Source organism: Drosophila kikkawai, chromosome 3R (assembly GCF_030179895.1).
Source record: "Drosophila kikkawai strain 14028-0561.14 chromosome 3R, DkikHiC1v2, whole genome shotgun sequence".
Classification (NCBI taxonomy): domain Eukaryota; kingdom Metazoa; phylum Arthropoda; class Insecta; order Diptera; family Drosophilidae; genus Drosophila; species Drosophila kikkawai.
In genome coordinates this window covers 11622831-11640316 of record NC_091731.1, presented here as the reverse complement: position 1 = coordinate 11640316, position 17486 = coordinate 11622831, and the positions used below count along the sequence as shown (strand labels likewise).

The window sequence follows — 17486 nt, the reverse complement described above, 5'->3', positions numbered from 1 at the left end:
AGTTTTAATAATATTTGTTTAAGAAATTATCAATGATAACTCTAAAAAATCTTTTAAATTTTTTTAATAAGAGTCTAAACTTGTGCCCCCAGACACGGCTCCTGTACTATTTATTGTTATTTATGTAGCACACCCTATCAGCTGATAAGCCAGCTCAAAGCTGACAACAGAGAGAGCTTTCCCATTAAAGCTTTATCTGGCTCCCAGTCGTCACATGTTCCGCCGGCTGTTCCACACTCTTGATTCGATTGCCAGAGCCGCCAGCCAGTTGCTCAGTTACTCCCAGTCAGGTGACTTGGAAAAAATAAATTTGGAATAATTACAAAAATTACACACAAAATGGGAACCGGCAAGAAGAATTATCAGGCACCGGAGTGGCTTACCGCAGAGTTCCTGCAGGATGTCCTCAAGGAGCACTTCAAGGAGGAGCAGCTGGTGGTAAGCGAGCTTCTGGTGAAGAGTGCCCAAGTGGGTGACCAGGCGGCGGGATTTGCCAGTGAGATGCACCGGGCCAGCTTCAATCTGCAAAGGGGCTCATCGCCCAAGAGCAAGTTCTCGGTGATTGTGAAGGATCATCCGAAGGGACAGACTGGCGCAGTTGCCCAGCGAAGCAAGCTCTTCAAGCGCGAGATTCTGGCCTACAAGGAGGTACTGCCACGGGTGCAAGCTCTTCTGCAGTCCATCGGAGATCAAACCAAAATTGCACCCATTTGCTATTATACGACGGAGTCCCCGGAACCCTTCCTCATCCTGGAGGACTTGCAACTCTCCGGGTTTGAGAACTTTGAGAGGGGTCGCCTGCTCAACTTGGATTATGTGCTGCCCACCATAGAGAAGGTGGCCAAGCTGCATGCCTGCAGTGCCATCATTGCCCAGGAGAGTCCCCAGGTCTTGGAGTTCTTTGACGAGGCTCCTATTTCCCGCAATCCCGACCGCCGCGACTTTCTCACTTTTTTCCCTGTAAACATTCGTTGTGTAGCCGAGGAGGTGGCCCACTGGAAGGGTTACGAGGAGATAACCGAAAAGATGTTTAAGCTGGCGGAGAATGTTTTGCAGAATGCCCTGGCCATGTTCGAGGCTACGGGCAAGGAGTTTAGGGTTTTCAACCTCACGGATTTGTGGATTAATAATCTTATGTTCCATGTGAACAATGAGACCAAGGAGCCGGATGATGTTGTTACGGTAAAGTCGGACTACTATTAATAATGGAAATATACCACCAAATATTATGTTTATTTTTCAGTTGGACTACCAGCTGTCCTATGTAGGATCTCCAGCTATTGATCTTAATTATTTCCTTTACGGATCCCTAAATGAGAACGTGCGCAAGGTTCACTTCAAGTACATTGTCAGGGAGTACCAAAGGGTGCTCCAGCAAACCCTGGAGAAGCTCAACTACCAGGGACACATTCCCAGCCTCAAGGAGATTCACATAGAGCTGATCAACACCAGTTTGATGGGTAGGTTTTTCCTTAACTTTGCAAGAAGTTAATAATTAAATATTTCAATTTTTTGTAGGTGTGATTGGAGCCACTTGTCTAACGCCCCTGATTTTCCGAGAGGGCGCTGGCTTTGAGAACCTGGAGGATCTGAATTCGCGCACAGAGAGCGGGGATCAGTTCCGGCGGGAGAATGTGGAGAATCCCAAGTACCGGGCCTTCCTGCAGAGAACCATCAAGGAGTTCGAGCTATCGGGTTTCCTGGATTTTTAAGGCATAGAGAGAGAGCACTTGAGCATTATACATTCTTTAAAAAGTATTTCGGGCTTCCACTTAGAGTAAGCTATGTTTTTCCATGAGTATTTCTGGCACACAAATAAATAAGCAAACATTGTTAAACGTTTTACAAAAAGCCGAGTTGATTTATTTATAAAATTAACACATACAGCGTATCCTATAAATTTAACTACTTTTTATAAAATATAAATCTATATACTACAAATTCCTAAATACTTATAGTAGAGATAACATAACTATGAAGAGCTTTTTTGGGCACGTACAAAAAACAATTAGCTAACATCGGCTCAGCCAGAAACCTGCTTTTTCCGCCTTTGACATAATCAACTGTCTTTCATTTATGGACTTACACATATCTACAGATCTTTGAAGTAGCCCAATTCCTCAAATTTTCGCAGAAGATGCTTGATGTCTTCCACGTAAAAATCGAAAAAGTAGGATTTCTCTCTGGTTTCCGGAACCTGAATAATGTCATGCATTTTCAAAGCATTTTGCTTGATGGCTAGCATCATGGGCAAAAAGGTGGCCATGAGGAAGAAGTCTGGAAACAATTTAGTTATAAATTAATTATTAATACTTAGTAAAAATAATTACAAACCTACCGTAGTACTTGTGGCGGCGAATCTGTTCCCAAAGACCTGCCTGCGTGGGCATCTTGGGCTTGTAGCCCACCTTCTTTAGGGTTTCCTCCAAAACAGAGAAGTAATGATTGATAAGATCTTTGCCCAGATCCCAACGCTGCTGCGGCTCCATCAGCATATAGATGGAGTAGGTGAGGTCCACGGTGATGGGAGATAGATTGCAGATCTGGAAGTCTACCAGCATTACATCCTCGTACGCCGCAGTGTCCTTATTATGCCGGAACATCATGTTCCTTAGGTGGAAGTCCCCATGACAAAGCACGTAGTATCCATCGGGTTGGAAGTTTGTTCGGTACTCCGTCATAACATTCGCCATTTTGTCAAGGCAGCTATCTTTAATCTTCTCGAAGTACGGCTTGTACTTGCTGAGTTCCGGTGTCTTGTCCAGGAAATTAACAAAGTTAGCCATTCCAGTGGTCACCATGGGGTCCTTCATAAGAGTGGGCATCTCAATTAGACCATACTTGAACTCCTTTAGGAACTCAGGTTGCTGGAATAATAATAAAAAAAAGTTATCTTTGTTTACTTGTAACGTGAAAAGCTAAAACCCACCTCATTCATGACCTTCATGCTGACTGCATGCCATTTAGCCAGCTTGGTGAAGACGAAACTCAGTTCCTCCTCCGTGACTGGACGACCTCGAATCACAGAGTAGCCCTGCGGCACCAGATCCTCGAAGATCATCACCTGACGCGGCTCCAAACTGTGATAAATGCAGGGCACATACAGCTTGGTATTATCACCCGCCTTTCGCAATATCCTCTCGAATTCAGGCAGGACCTTGGTGTACATTCCAATCTCCGTTGAAAACAAATGCGACTCGGAGAGCATATCCTTTTTGTGGCCCTCCGCCTCGGGCATTGTCTTAAGAATCAGCGGCTTGGTGAAGGTTCCCTTTGAGGTGGTGTACTCCGCCGTGGTCCGGAACATAACACTGGCATAATGATCGCCCTGGGCACTGGCCGGAGTAATTTTTAGATCGGTGACCACCAATTCCGGTGATTTCTCCGATTCGCTGAGAACCTTCTGTATGAACTGGGCGTTCAGCCAAGAGGGCGCCTCCAGCTCGTCGGCGTTGAATTCCGTATCTGTTGCGTTGTCTGGCATTTTTCTGGCGGTGAACAAGTCTGATTAACTTACGATCTGGTTATGGGTGAAAACTGAATGGGGTTCGCTCTTTTTAAACATTATAATAAGAGCTTTTGGGCAAGTCTTTTAAAGCTTTTCGGTTATTTTACGATTTAGTGTGAAATAGAGACTATCTTATCGATAGAAGCTTTAGAAAGCTCAGTAGAAGGTTTATCCTTTATTTAATTTTTTATTATAAAAATAAGTTTTATAAAAGCCGTCAGTATAGAAGGAAAAATGGAACAGGAATGGAACAATGGAATCCAAAATATTATAATTATCAAAATATTATAATTATGGTATCAGTAAAAAGCTCAGTGGAAAGTTTATTCTTTATTTCATTATTAATTAAAAAATATAACCTTTTATAAATTTTGTGGCCAATCCTAAAATTAATTAAAATCATTTCACCACTAGCAAACCAAACAAATAATACATTTTCCCATGTTGGTTATCATGGCAAAAACGCAGTTTAGATTCTCGCCATGATATTTTGTTTAAGTTTGTTCAGTAAGCATGACTATAGCACAGGTTGAATCAAAAGCTTTAACGAGACTACGACTACTAGGTAGTTGGTTGAACTTTTCTCTGATTAAAAACAACCATAAACAATATTTGATAAAACCTAGACAATGAGCTTCTAATTGAAGTAGTCCCCAGCGATAGCAAACATTTCCTGGTTTTATTAAAACAATTGTCAATGAACTGGCGAATAATTTGTTTGCTGAGATAAGTGGGTAATCTTGGGCTTTAAGTCAGCCTACAATTTATTCTATAATCGTATTATTAATATTATATATTTTTGTTAGATCTGGAAACTGGTTCAGCATTATAAGGAAGTTGGGTATTCCAGCAGTCACTATAGGATCGGTCAAAAGGGAAACATGTCCTCAAAGCCATATTTTAAGTATACAGAAATTCGATTGAGCTAGCTAGAGCTTAAGTTAAAGTCTATTTCAATAGCTCATTCAGAAGTTTAATGCCAACAACATGACATTTGGCCAATTTGGAGAACACAATCTTAAGCTCCTCAACATTATCAGATGCTCAAAGATCATCACTTTACGTAGATTGGTTACTAACTCAGAGTTAAGCCATTACAGCGGTTAAAGCATCGAATTTCTCCGTGACTAAATGTTGTTGCATTCCGATCTATAGCTTTCCGGAGAACTGAACAATTACTATTCTGCTCATTTTACACAATGTCAAAGAGAGAGTTTATCTTTAATAAAGCTTTTTCTATCAACACATTCTGTTTTTGTTTAAAGTACGCGTAGATCATCGAAAGAAATCATATAAACGCTGGCATAATAGAAGGAATAATTATCTCTAATCATCATATGGATAAATATATATAGAAAAAATAAAATATATATAATTCAAAATTCTGAAAAATAAATGTCGCTGTGAGTTCTTGAATACAAAATGCATTGCAAAAGTTATTGTCATTCTATTAATGTTACCAATTCTGGCTAGTAAGCATGAACGTTAGCAAAGCCAAAAGCTTTCAAGTAAGCAATAGTTTAAACAATAGAAGCTTTCGTGAGTACCTACAGATTTCCCTTAAACAGCATGACAAAACAAAAAAAAAAAAACAAACAAGGTTAAACCAATCAAAAATATACTTTTTTTAATATAACGGACCATTATAGCTTTGTAATTAAGGCAATTTTAATGTTTATTTATACCTTCAATAAACAAAACTTTGTTTACTATTAAAGTAGCCTAGCTTTTCGAAATTTGTCAAAATTTTACTAAAATCTGCAATGGTTCTGGGTAAAAAGTATGACCTTTTCCTTGTGTCATCATCCAGCTTAAAGGCCTTTTCGTGGGCTGCAAAAACACTTGGCAGAAATGTAATAACCAAAAAGAAGTCTGCAAAAAAATAATTAAGTTATACAACTTTTTTTTTAATCACAAAAACATACCCAAGTCAGGTTTGTATTTATGATTGAATTGAATAGTAAATTGTGATATCTTTAAATATAAAATATAAAAATATAAAACATTTCGGGAATTTAAATACTTTATGGTCCTGGAAGGAAGCTAACTTCGGCACGCCGAAGTTTGTATACCCTTGCAGATTGGTTTTCATATTTATATCATAAATTATAATGCCGAAAACAGACACTAAACAGAGTTTGATAATATTTTACCTATACCTATTATGTTTACAGTTTGACAGTTACTGTTATACATTCCCAGCTTTATATATTTTATACATTTACCGATCGCTTCTATGGCAGCTATAAGATATAGTTGTCCGATTTTTATGAAATTTATACCAAAATTCTATAATAATAAGTGAAGCTCATATCTCAGAGTAGATGAAAATACGTTGAAAACAACGAAGTTATAATTTTTTCTATTACTTTCCCTATCGTTCCTATGGCAGCTATAAGATATAGTGGTCCAATTTTCATAAAATTTTTACCAAAATTCTGGAATAATAAAAAAAGGTTATATCCCAAAAATGATGCAATAATATTGAAAAACGGCCAAGTTATAATTTTTTTTCTAAAAATTTTTCGAACATTTGTATGGCAGCTATATGATATAGTCGTCCGATCCGGCCCGTTCCGACATATATAGCAGTGAGAGTATATAGAAGACTATATACAAAGTTTCATTCAGATAGCTTTAAAACTGAGGGACTAATTTGCGTAGAAACGGACAGACGGACAGACGGACATGGCTAGATCAACTCGGCTGTTGTTGCTGATCAAGAATATATATACTTTATAGGGTCGGAAACGTCTCCTTCACCGCGTTGCAAACTTCTGACTGAAATTATAATACCCTGCAAGGGTATAAAAAGACTAATATTTCTATACAATAGGAACAACAAAGGAAACCTTCAAATTCATATCTTGCTTTTATCACTGAAGGTTTATTTACAATTTGTACTAATGTAAAAACCACAAGATAAACGTTTTTATCGAAATTTTGCACAAATTGATAGGCTATTTAATAAATATATTTTCTATACATGAAATAGTTACAAGAATAACTTAGAGTATATATCAAAGATCCTTAAAGTGGCCCAGCTCTTCGTATTTGGGCAAAAGCATTGCCACATCTTTGACATAATTCTCCAAGAGGTAAGACTTGCGGCGAGTTTCTGGATCCTGGATCAGATCATGCATTTTTAGGGCATTTGATTTAAGGGCCAGCATCATAGGGAGCAAAGTGCTTATCATGAAAAAATCTGAAAGGGTTTCAATTATTATTAGCTTAAGGAGTTTAGATATAATATCATTTACTTACGATAATAACGATTGCGATGAATTTGTTCCCACAATCTTGCTTCGGTTGGCATTTCTGCTTTGAAGCCAATCTTCTTTAGAGTTTCCACCAAAACTGTAAAGTAATGGTGGATCAGGTCCTTGCCCATTTCCCTGCGCTGTTCCGGCTCCATCAACATATAAATGGAGTAGGTCAAGTCCACGGTAATGGGACAGATATTGCAGAACTGGAAGTCCACCAGCATGACATCCTCGGGAGCACCCGTTTGCTTGTTTTCCTTGAACATCATGTTGCGCAAATGAAAGTCTCCGTGGCAAAGGACATAGTAACTATCATCCCTCCTATTTTTGCGATATTCCTGCATTTCATCAGCCAAACGCTTTAAGTAAATATCCTTGACTTTCTCAAAGTGCGGATTATACTTCCTAAATTCTGGTTTTTGGTCCAGCATTTCTATGAAACCAGCCATGCCATTGGTCACAAAGGGATCCGATTCAATGGTGGGCATTTCAAAGATGCCGTATTTAAAGTCCTTTAGGAATTCGGGTTTCTAATGGAGTGAAAGAATTAGCAGAAGTCCAATTTAAAAATGCAGTATTGTTACCTCATTGATGACCTTCATGCTGACTGCATGCCATTTGGCAAGCTTGGCGAAGACCTTCTTCAGTTCCTTCTCCGTGACAGGACGATCCCGGATGACGGAGTAGCCCTGCGGCACTAGATCCTCGAAGATCATCACCTGCCGCGGTTCCACGCTATGATACAGGCAGGGCACATACAGTTTGGTGTCATCTCCTGCCTCCCGCAATATCCTCTCAAACTCGGGCAGAGCCTTGCAGTAAGTTCCGATTTCCGTCGTAAATATGTGCGAATCACTCAGCATATCCTTCTTGTGACCCTCCTGCTCGGGCATTGTTTTGATGATCAGCGGTTTGGAGAAGCTTCCCTTTGCAGTGGTATACTCCGCCGTGGCGCGGAACATAACACTGGCATAATGATCGCCCTGGGCACTGGCCGGAGTGATTTTCAGATCGGTTACTTTCAACTCGGAAACCTTTTCGTATTTGCTGAGAACTTCGGTTATAAACTCGGAATTCAGCCAATCTGGCGGCTGTAGCTCATCGGCATTAAACTGTTCCGTATCTACGATGTCCGTCATTTTTTTTATACTTATCGAAACACCTGTGGTAGCTAGAACTACTCAGTCGACAGAGCAAACGTGTTATGAGAGCCGAGTCTACAAGTGCCTTTGTTTTAAAAGAGATATAGCAAGCTTTTTGCAAGCTTTTCGCAAGGGTTTCAGTAGATTTAAAAATATTTCCTTTTACTTTAAATTTTGGTGAAATTTGTTATCTTATCGAACTGAAAACGATCCTTCATAATGAGTTTTAGAATCTATAAGAACATTCTGGTAAATCCTCTATCTCTATCATGTTCCTAAAAGCTCTTTTGAGTTTTATTTATATAACCTTTTTGTTAAAAAAAGTATGTAAATGGAGAGAACTTTACCAAACGTTCTTGTAGAGCTTGCAAAATAGATTTTTTGACCCGCTGATCTTGAAACTAAGGAACTTGTTTTCCTTAAGCATTCACTCAACTTAAGCGCTTTGTTATGACAGATAACCATAACCAGGTAGGTAGGTGTCTTGTGTAATATATATTTATTGATTAAAATTAACACTTCACAAATTAGATTATTATTACGCTGTTATTGTCTCTTGAGTATGTTGAATAATATATCTACAAATACAAGTTGTTTCAAATCAAAAGGTTTACTTACAACTAATTACAGAATTTATTTGGAGCTTTATGTTAGTGAATTCATTAGAAAAAACCAAATATATATATATTAAAGCCCCTTGAAGTAACCCAGTTTTTCGAATTTGGGCAAAAGCTTAGTCACATCCTTCACATAAGTGTCCAAAAAGTAGGTCTTCTGGCGCGTTTCTGGGTTTTGTATTAGATCGTGCATCTTAAAGCTATTCGATTTGATGGCCAAGATCAGAGGCAAGAACGTGCTGATCAAAAAGAAATCTACAAAGACAAAGATAATTAAATAATTAGGGACCACTAATTAATCATTCTTCCGCAACTTACCATAATACTTATTCTGATGAATCTGCTGCCAGAGTCCCGCTTGCGTAGGCAGCGCTCCTTTGTACCCAATGCTCTTCAGAGTGGCCACCAGCTCTGTTAAGTAATAGTTGATCAGATCCCTGCCCATTTCCCGCCGCTGCTCCGGTTCCATCAACATATAGATGGAGTAGGTCAAGTCCACGGTAATTGGACACAGATTGCTGATTTGGAAGTCCACTAGCATGGCATCCTCGAAGGCGCCCGTCTTCTTGTTGTGCTTGAACATCATATTGCGCAGATGGAAGTCGCCGTGGCACAGGACATAGTAGTTGTCGTTGCGGCGGTATTTATGGAACTCTTGCATCTCCACCTCAAGGCGCTGAAGGAACTTGTCCTTGATTTTCTCAAAGTGCGGCTTGTACTTCCTCAGCTCCGGAAGCTTGTCCAGCATTTCGATGAAGCTACCCATGCCGGTGGTGATGAAGGGATCCGTCTGGATGGTGGGCATGTCGAACAGGCCGTACTTAAACTCCTTGAGGAAGTCGGGATGCTCGTATATAACCTTCATGCTGACCGCATGCCACTTGGCCAGCTTAGAGAACACACATTTCATTTCCTCCTCTGTGACAGGACGATCCCGAATGACCGAGTAGCCCTGCGGCACTAGATCCTCAAAGATCATCATCTGGCGTGGCTCCAGACTGTGATAGATACAGGGAACATACAGTTTGGCCTCATCTCCTGCCTCCCGAAGGATCCGCTCAAATTCCGGCAGAACTTGGCAGTACATTCCAATCTCCGTTTCGAAGAGATGCGACTCGGCGAGCAGATCCTTCTTGTGGCCCTCCTGCTCTGGCATCGTCTTGACAATCAGCGGCTTGGAGAACCTTCCCTTCGAAGTTGAGTAATCCACTTTGGTACGGAACATAACACTGGCATAGTGATCTCCCTGGAAGCTGGCGGGTGTGATCTTCAGATCGAGCACTTTCAGCTCTGGGGCCTCTTCGTACGTGCTGAGAATCGTCTGAAGGAATTGGGCATTGAGCCAAGCAGGTGCCTCCAGCTCGTCGTCATTGAACTGTTCCGTATCCAACTTGTCAGTCATTTTGGTCTATATAGTATTTAGAATATATAACTATTCTGAATGCACTTGCACTTGGTTATGGGTTAGGCGATCGAAGGCTTGGCCCTTTTTAAGCAAAATTCAGGAGCTTTTAGAATGCTCAAGCGAAAGCTTTTCGCATTATTGTTTACTGATCAGTAAGTTATCTGTAATCAGTTATGGGGTTGGGCTTATAGTTATCTGATAAAAGTAATAGAATGTAAACAATAATAATGGTATTCATTATATTTAAATTTTAATTTATGAAAACATTTGCTATACAAAAATAGGCAATATTTATATTAAAGTTCTTTCTTATGGCTTTGTACATTTCAAACCACTTACAAATGCTTGGGAGTTCTCATTTACAAGTACTTTAACAAAAAAATAATCAATACACTTAAAGTATCTTTCCAATTATTAAAGTTTCTTATCGCCATTATTATACTGTAAAAAACTGATTAGATTAGTTATAGATTGAACCTATCCTTTCATTTCCTCGATAGCAAACCGTAAAATAAGCTTTTCCAGTTTATGCCCCATCATTTTCACAAATTCTTTGAATAACTTGTAATTTATTGTAAATTGTACTACATTTTCTGATAATATATTATAATATTATCTGTTTATAAAGAGGTATATTATTTTTAAGTGGAGTTTACAGTTGCCTAACCTATTAGCATATACAACAATATTGGTCTAATATATGGGTAATAATATCTAATATGTACTATATAACACAGGTGTTTGTATGTTTGATCTCAAGAGCGGAAGGCCTCGGTAGCCATTGCTCATTATCCTTTGTTAACTTTTAGTTTATAACTATTAGTTAGCATTAAATAAATAAATAAATGTTTGATCTCACTGATCTGCATCCAACAAACCCTCGGCCTCGAAATCTGGCAGGAGCTCTCGCAAAACCCTTTCGGAAATTGGGTTCCTATAACAGGCATCCTTGAAGTTCAAGGCCCGCTGGTTGGTCTCCATCAAGGCATTGAAATCCGCATTGTCAGTCTCCACATTTCGCTGAATGGGCAATACCGAAATGGAGGTGTGGGCAGCTGAAGAAATAAAATCATAACTTCCAGATTAGTCTCATTAGATTCCCTTTCCATAAAGCCCCAAAAACTCACCATAGAACTTCTTCTCCAGCATCTGCTGGTGGAACTGATGCAAGCTGGGAACGGCAGTCTGGTACTGCAGTTTTTTTAGCGTTTCAGAGAAGACACCAAAGTAGTAGGCTATCAGCTCCTCCTGATGGCTCTTGTGGAGATCGAACTCCAGCGAGGTGTTTAGGAAATAGAAAAGATCCAAAGCCGGCGATCCCCAAACCGTGTACTGGAAATCTATGATGATGGCATCCAGCGGCTCTCCGGTTTCCTTGTCATAGTTGACCAGGACATTGTTGGTCCACAGATCGCCATGGGCCAGGACATTTATGTGACCCGGTGAAATGTCAAAGATGCGCTTTCCCAGCTCCATGTAGATGGGCACCAGAGCCTCCATCTTCGCGGCATACTTCTCGTATCCTGGCCATTGGGCCACGCGACGCGTTGCCGCCTGGAGCATGCCCACAAAGGCCGGAGCATAGTTGTCGGTGTACCTGTTGAAGAAGCCGCGATCGTAGCCCTCCAGGGCATGATTCTCGCGCTCATTCATCACCGCCGAAGTGGCATGCATCTTGGCCAATTTGCGAAGCACCAAACGGGTGATTTTCATGTCCAATCCTTTCAGGCGATCGGGCATGGTGAAGCCACGAGCATTTAGATCCTCAAAGATCAGCGATGAGTTCTCAATGTCCACCGCCATGGTTTCGGCAAAGATCTGCTCCGTGTCGCCGATTTCCCGCAGAAGAGCCTTCAGTTTGGGCAGGACTTGTTCATAGATCTCCATTTCCCTGTTAAATATGTCATAGGGTTCCATGGTTTTTTGAGCAAAGTCATTACCCTCGAAGGTGGACTTGACAATGTAATGACCCAATTGGGCGCTGCCATCGCTCCGGGTAAACTGAGCTTTTACGCGGGTCAGGACTCCGCCATAGTTCTCGCCCTTGCCCAGGGCAGGATTCACTTTCACCCAGGTAATCTTGAGCCTGCGGTCGTTGTAGTACTTCCTTAGGGCATCCTGCAGATACGCCTCCGTCAGCCACTCGGGGGCATCCAGGAAGACTGACTCCTGGGCACTTGCACTAGAACTAGGAACTGTGGTGAGCTTGGGAATGGCATCGAGTGCACCAATAAGATCCGAAACCGACATAATGAGAGTGATCTGTGTTGCAACCGAGACTTAAAGACTGCTGAACGATATTGTTTTGAAAATTCAGAGCAGAGCAGCTTTTATGGGAAAATTTTCAGCTGCCCCGAAAGTGTTCCCATCGCCTAGGTACACAGGCCTCTTTTGTATGTACGTGTCCCGTCACAATTGTGATTTAGATATGTATATATAGCCATAAAACCGCAGATTCTATAACTGCGAGCGAGCAAACAGATTACTTTTTATTGGTCGTCGGCTTGAGACTGAAATTTCGGTCTGGATACGGATGCAGATCCCATCGCCCACGCCCTGGCTACCGCCCAATTGCGATTTGTTTGAGTTTGTCGAGAGCAAGCCCCGTTTAATCTTTATAGCACTTGCTGTGAACCTAGGGCTGCGCAAATGTTTGGTTTCCATTAATTACCTCAGTGCACATGGGCCCAAGCGATTCCCGGCCAAATCATCTCTCTGCCGAGTGATATGTCAGAGTTCTGCTAACGTCAGAAGCGGCGAAAAAATTAAGGGATATGCGAGAAATATACAATTTCAAAATCATAAACGGTTTTTTGCGAAGTTCTTAAAAAATACTACGACTTCAGCAAGGGAATCTTGACTTTCTAAATAAGTTTTGTGCTGTATTTAATGAAAAAATTAAACCCTAAACTACGAAAATCAAATTAAAAGAATATGTATATATCAATGATGAAGATAAAGATGAATATATTAAGGGACAAAAAATAACTTGTGTTTTGGTAACATATGGTTTTAAAACTTTGAAATATTTTACATTCCTAAATATGCATACAAAACTCTTTATATTTATATTTTTTCACTAGTGTTATTAAATAAACTGCAAACAGAATTATTATGTTTGCCTACCAAACATTGTCGGCTCATTCATTACTGATAAGCTAAGATAGCTTTGTCTAGGCAAATAGTGAGTGTTTAAACTATTTTCTCAATGGCTTACCACCTTATAATAAAAGCCTAGCACTACGTTAGTAAAAGTCAGTCATCAGACATTACCCAAATGAATGGTTTCTAAACGGAATCACGTCAAATAAGGTAATATAAATACCTTAAAACTTAGCAGTTTAAAATATATTTAAGAATTTCTTAAAATAAGTTGTAATATAGTTTTCAAAGATCCCAAGAAAATGTAGTAATATTATTTAAACTCTTCCGAAAGTACGTCAACAGTAAAAAAAACCTCTATAAATACTGTTAGGATTAAGTATTATTATTACATATTTTACAATATTTTATAGCTATCTTGAGGCAAATATCAACTAATATAAATATATCCAAAAGTCTTAAAAAATCTGGTTAAATATTGGATCAGTTACTAAGGGAGTCTGGGCAAACAACCCACTTGTTGGCACAGTGTCATTCTGTGCCTCTGAGATAAAATGTCATCATTAAGCCTTCGAGAGTAATAGGTATCTATATAAATTATTATTATTTACGTAAGCCAAACTGTCGAAGCAGAAAATTATGATGATGAATGGGAATGAGCGTGATTGCAGCCTGAAATACTTAAAACGACAATGAGCCTTAATCTTTTGAATTCTCAATGGGACTAATATTACTCGAGCTACATACATCACAACATGCCTGTATTTCTCTATATATTCTTCTCAAGCCTATAAATCTTAAGATATCATATCTAAGAGACCTAAGAACATTGCAGTGTTGCTTAAGGGCGTGATGCTTGGCACACGATACGCATATTCGAGACCTGTTGCCAAACGGAGATAATCACAGAGGCAAATAATACAGGCTCAGACCTGGGGTTCCTTATCAAATGTTTGTCAGGGCATAAAAGCCGAGTGCGTCAAGCTAATCCAGAAGGACCGAGATGCATATAGAGATATATAGAGATGAGTGTCAAGTACACTTTGAGAAAAATATTAAAGCTATTTTAAGTTTAGGATTTGGGATATCATATGCCTTTGAGTATGTCCAATTAATTTTGGTTCATATTAACATATCCGGCTTAATTCGAATTTAAAATTCACAACTACTACTTATTTTGGAAATGGCAAATAAAGTAATGGAAGGTAATTATATTAAAAGAAACACTCTTAATTTGTTTCAGAAAAATGTGTTATTTGGCCAAAAATTTCAACGTTTTTCAGAGGTTTTTTATTTTCAACCTCACCTCATATTTAACCAAAACATTGTTCATTTTTTCTGCAAGTGCATCACAATTGCACATACCCCGAGAGCAGCGTCTCACTTTGACTCCTACTGGGGATTGTATAAAAGCTGCTAAACTCACATCTGAGTTCATTATTCGCTCCAGAGACTTCAAATACATTGCACAAAATGGCAGCGGCACCCGAGTGGCTGACCCACAAGTACATCGAACACGCTTTGCGCTCCCACTACAAGGATGATGATCTAACCATTACTCGGCTACAAATTAATCCAGCTCTAGGACCCGGCGAGAATTACGGCGGAGTGCTGACCCGAGTGAGAGTAAACTTCAAGCTTTCATCACCCAAGGAGGAAAAGGAGCAGCTGCAAAATCTGATTGTAAAGACGGAAATCGATGACGATGAGTTGACCCAGGAGCTGATGGCACCCTATGACATTTACAATCGCGAGATGACCATTTACCAAGAGGTGTTGCCCAAGCTAAGAGATCTTTTAATGGAGATTGGAGATACTGAAAAGATCTTTCCCACTGCCATCTTTGTGGATCGTGAGCGCATGGCCATTATCTTTGAGGATCTCTCCGTGGCCGGTTATGTGATGGCTGATCGAGTGCGTCGTCTCAACGAGGAGCATACTCACCTCATCCTTCGAAAACTGGCCAAGTTCCATGCGGCCTCAGCGGTGCTAAATGAGCGAGAAAAGGGCTCTCTGGAGGGGTACGATCGAGGATTCTTCAACAAATATACAAATGCATACAGCGGCTACTTTGTGGGAGGCCTGCTGGCCGCCGCCCGATGGATGAGTAAGGTTCCCAAGCTGGCGCACTACGGAGAGAAGCTGTTCGCCCTGGCACCCCACTACATGGACATTGGGCGGGAGTGCTTTGAACCCACTGCTGGCCACGTGAATGTCCTGGCCCATGGGGATGTGTGGACCAACAATGTGATGTTCAAGTACGACCAGCTGACGGGACGACCCGTGGACGTGCTGCTCATCGATTTCCAGTACTCCTTCTGGGGCTCGCCCTGCATCGATCTCCATCATTTCTTCAACACTTCGCTAAAGGAGCCCCTGCGCCGAGATCAGCAGAACGGTCTGTTCCAGTTCTACCACAGCATCTTTAGTGAAACGCTAAAGAAGCTCGACTACAGCCAGAATCCCATTCCCAGTCTCCATCAGTTCAAGCAGCAGGTGGAGCAGAAGCGCTTTTTCGGTGAGTGTAAAGTTTGAGGCTGTCCATCTGGCTATCTAACTAACTGGGAACTCCTTGTAGCCATGCACTCCACGGTGGTGGTGCAGCCCGTGATGATCAGCCAGGATCCCACGGATGCCTGCTTCAATGCTTTGATGAACGACGACGAGCGAGGAATACGTTTCAAGAACCGATTGTATACCAATCCCATAGTGCAGCAGAATCTTCAGGCTCTGGTCCCGTTCTTCGATAGAAAGGGGCTCCTGGAAGTGGACCAAACCTGCTAAGGGAGGCCCAGCAAGAACAGCTATAACTGAGATATTCCATTTTATATTTAAAAACTATTACGTTTCGTGATTTAGTTTAGTAAATGTTACGTGATTCCTAATTGGAAATACATATATTATTTTTAAAGAAAGTATTTAATGAATTTAAGTCTTAATTTAAATTTATATTTTCTTAAAAGATTTAATGCTTATTTTTATTTTTTGTTATTTTAATTAATTTTATTTATAAAAGACTTACAATTTGACCAGTTTTCCGATATTACATTTAAAATATGTATATCCCTCATACGCCACGTTGCACGTAGAAAAAAAAAACCTATTATTAAATTGGATACATATAGCGAGTGGACGAAGAGGTGGAACATATCCATAAATGGAAGTAAATCGCAACACTGCAATTTTTCCCTGAGACACAAAATCCTCCCTAGGGTCAAATTTCAGGACACGCTAATTCCTCAATCTCCTCAGGCCCAATACCTGGGATTGATCCTGGATAAGCGGCTCACGTGGAGGCAACACACCACCAAAATAGCAGCAGCATGCCGTGGAAAACTCAGAAAGCTAAACTGGATGCTAAAGACCACTAGCAAGCTGAGCCTCAGCAACAAAGTGCTGCTATACAAAGCAATAGTTGTTCCTGCTATGACCTATTGCATCCAGATACTGCGTCCGACTCTAACGTAATGAAAGTGCAAAGGGTCCAAAACCGGGCGCTGCGCACAATCACAAATGCACCCTGGTTTGCTAGAAATGCAGACATCGCTAACGACCTCCAAATGCTAACAGTGAGGGAGCAGATCAACAGGCACTCAAGTCGGTACAATGAACGGCTTCTGGCCCACACCAACCACCTAGCGGCATCATTGGCCATTGTCCAGACGAAGACTGAAGAGACGACATCCAGGTGACCTTTGGTTAAGAGGGAGGCAAAGAACCCGAGTCCTACACCAATAACTGAAATGCCTTTGTAAATTATAAATTGTTGTTTATCGTTTACTGTTATGTTTCCATGTTATGTTTGTTGTTAGTGTTAGTCCCTACGATTTATAATCATTGATTTGGTTGATTAACGTATAAATAAATATGAACTTATATAAAAAAAACAAAAAACAAAAAAAAAACGTTTAATATTTTATTAATTATATTTCGTATTGATCATATATTACTTTAATTTATTATTATATTATTATTAAAATTATTTTTAAAGGGTAACGATTTTAAGCTTTTTTTTTTTTGCATGGAACCCATATCATTATAAGTCTTGACGACATATTAGGTATCTAATGTAACTGTAATTATTAAATTTATTATTTATTATTTTATTTAATGTAACTTACAAGTTATAGATGCGCACATACACAAAAAAATAGGGTTGCTCCCGGTAAGTTAATTTAAAAATTAATTTGGATTAAGTGCAAGAGAGCATTCAAAAGTCTTTAATTTCATTCCTAAAAGTCTACTGTTCCTAACTTAACAAACTCTCTAAATAGAATTTAGTTTTAGGTGCACCTAAACGTAGTAGCTACTTAACCCACCTTATCATTAATTTACAAATCTTAATAGATTGCTGATAATATGCCTATGCTGGCTCCTAAAAGTATGCAAGCCGTGTACTATCTCCCCAACTAATCAGAGCACCTCCTTATTTGATCTTGTTCTGGATCT

The 17486-nt window shown here is 40.0% G+C and overlaps 6 protein-coding genes across 6 annotated transcripts; 2 read left to right on the top strand and 4 right to left on the bottom strand.

Annotated features, from left to right (window-relative positions):
• The first annotated feature begins 221 nt into the window (after positions 1–221).
• On the top strand, positions 222–1851 carry LOC108071359 (uncharacterized). The gene is made up of 3 exons (XM_017162101.3): positions 222–1182; positions 1244–1460; positions 1519–1851. The coding sequence occupies exons 1-3, from the start codon at positions 340–342 to the stop codon at positions 1710–1712; spliced, it is 1254 nt and encodes a 417-aa protein (XP_017017590.1). The 5' UTR covers positions 222–339; the 3' UTR covers positions 1713–1851.
• On the bottom strand, positions 1831–3525 carry LOC108071358 (uncharacterized). The gene is made up of 3 exons (XM_017162100.3): positions 2930–3525; positions 2339–2867; positions 1831–2277 (listed from the first exon to the last, which is right to left on the bottom strand). The coding sequence occupies exons 1-3, from the start codon at positions 3482–3484 to the stop codon at positions 2093–2095; spliced, it is 1269 nt and encodes a 422-aa protein (XP_017017589.1). The 5' UTR covers positions 3485–3525; the 3' UTR covers positions 1831–2092.
• A 2939-nt stretch (positions 3526–6464) lies between these two features.
• Positions 6465–7958, bottom strand: LOC108071273 (uncharacterized). The gene is made up of 3 exons (XM_017161964.2): positions 7356–7958; positions 6773–7301; positions 6465–6713 (listed from the first exon to the last, which is right to left on the bottom strand). The coding sequence occupies exons 1-3, from the start codon at positions 7908–7910 to the stop codon at positions 6529–6531; spliced, it is 1269 nt and encodes a 422-aa protein (XP_017017453.1). The 5' UTR covers positions 7911–7958; the 3' UTR covers positions 6465–6528.
• Positions 7959–8395: 437 nt separating this feature from the next.
• On the bottom strand, positions 8396–10003 carry LOC108071265 (uncharacterized). The gene is made up of 2 exons (XM_017161956.3): positions 8849–10003; positions 8396–8785 (listed from the first exon to the last, which is right to left on the bottom strand). Exons 1-2 carry the CDS (start codon positions 9930–9932, stop codon positions 8601–8603), a joined length of 1269 nt encoding a protein of 422 aa, XP_017017445.1. The 5' UTR covers positions 9933–10003; the 3' UTR covers positions 8396–8600.
• Positions 10004–10157: 154 nt separating this feature from the next.
• LOC108071264 (uncharacterized) lies at positions 10158–12250 on the bottom strand. The gene is made up of 2 exons (XM_017161955.3): positions 11063–12250; positions 10158–10990 (listed from the first exon to the last, which is right to left on the bottom strand). The coding sequence occupies exons 1-2, from the start codon at positions 12183–12185 to the stop codon at positions 10791–10793; spliced, it is 1323 nt and encodes a 440-aa protein (XP_017017444.1). The 5' UTR covers positions 12186–12250; the 3' UTR covers positions 10158–10790.
• Positions 12251–14470: 2220 nt separating this feature from the next.
• LOC108071261 (uncharacterized) lies at positions 14471–15955 on the top strand. Its single transcript, XM_017161949.3, has 2 exons — positions 14471–15555; positions 15616–15955. The coding sequence occupies exons 1-2, from the start codon at positions 14511–14513 to the stop codon at positions 15819–15821; spliced, it is 1251 nt and encodes a 416-aa protein (XP_017017438.1). The 5' UTR covers positions 14471–14510; the 3' UTR covers positions 15822–15955.
• The last annotated feature ends 1531 nt before the right edge of the window (positions 15956–17486 follow it).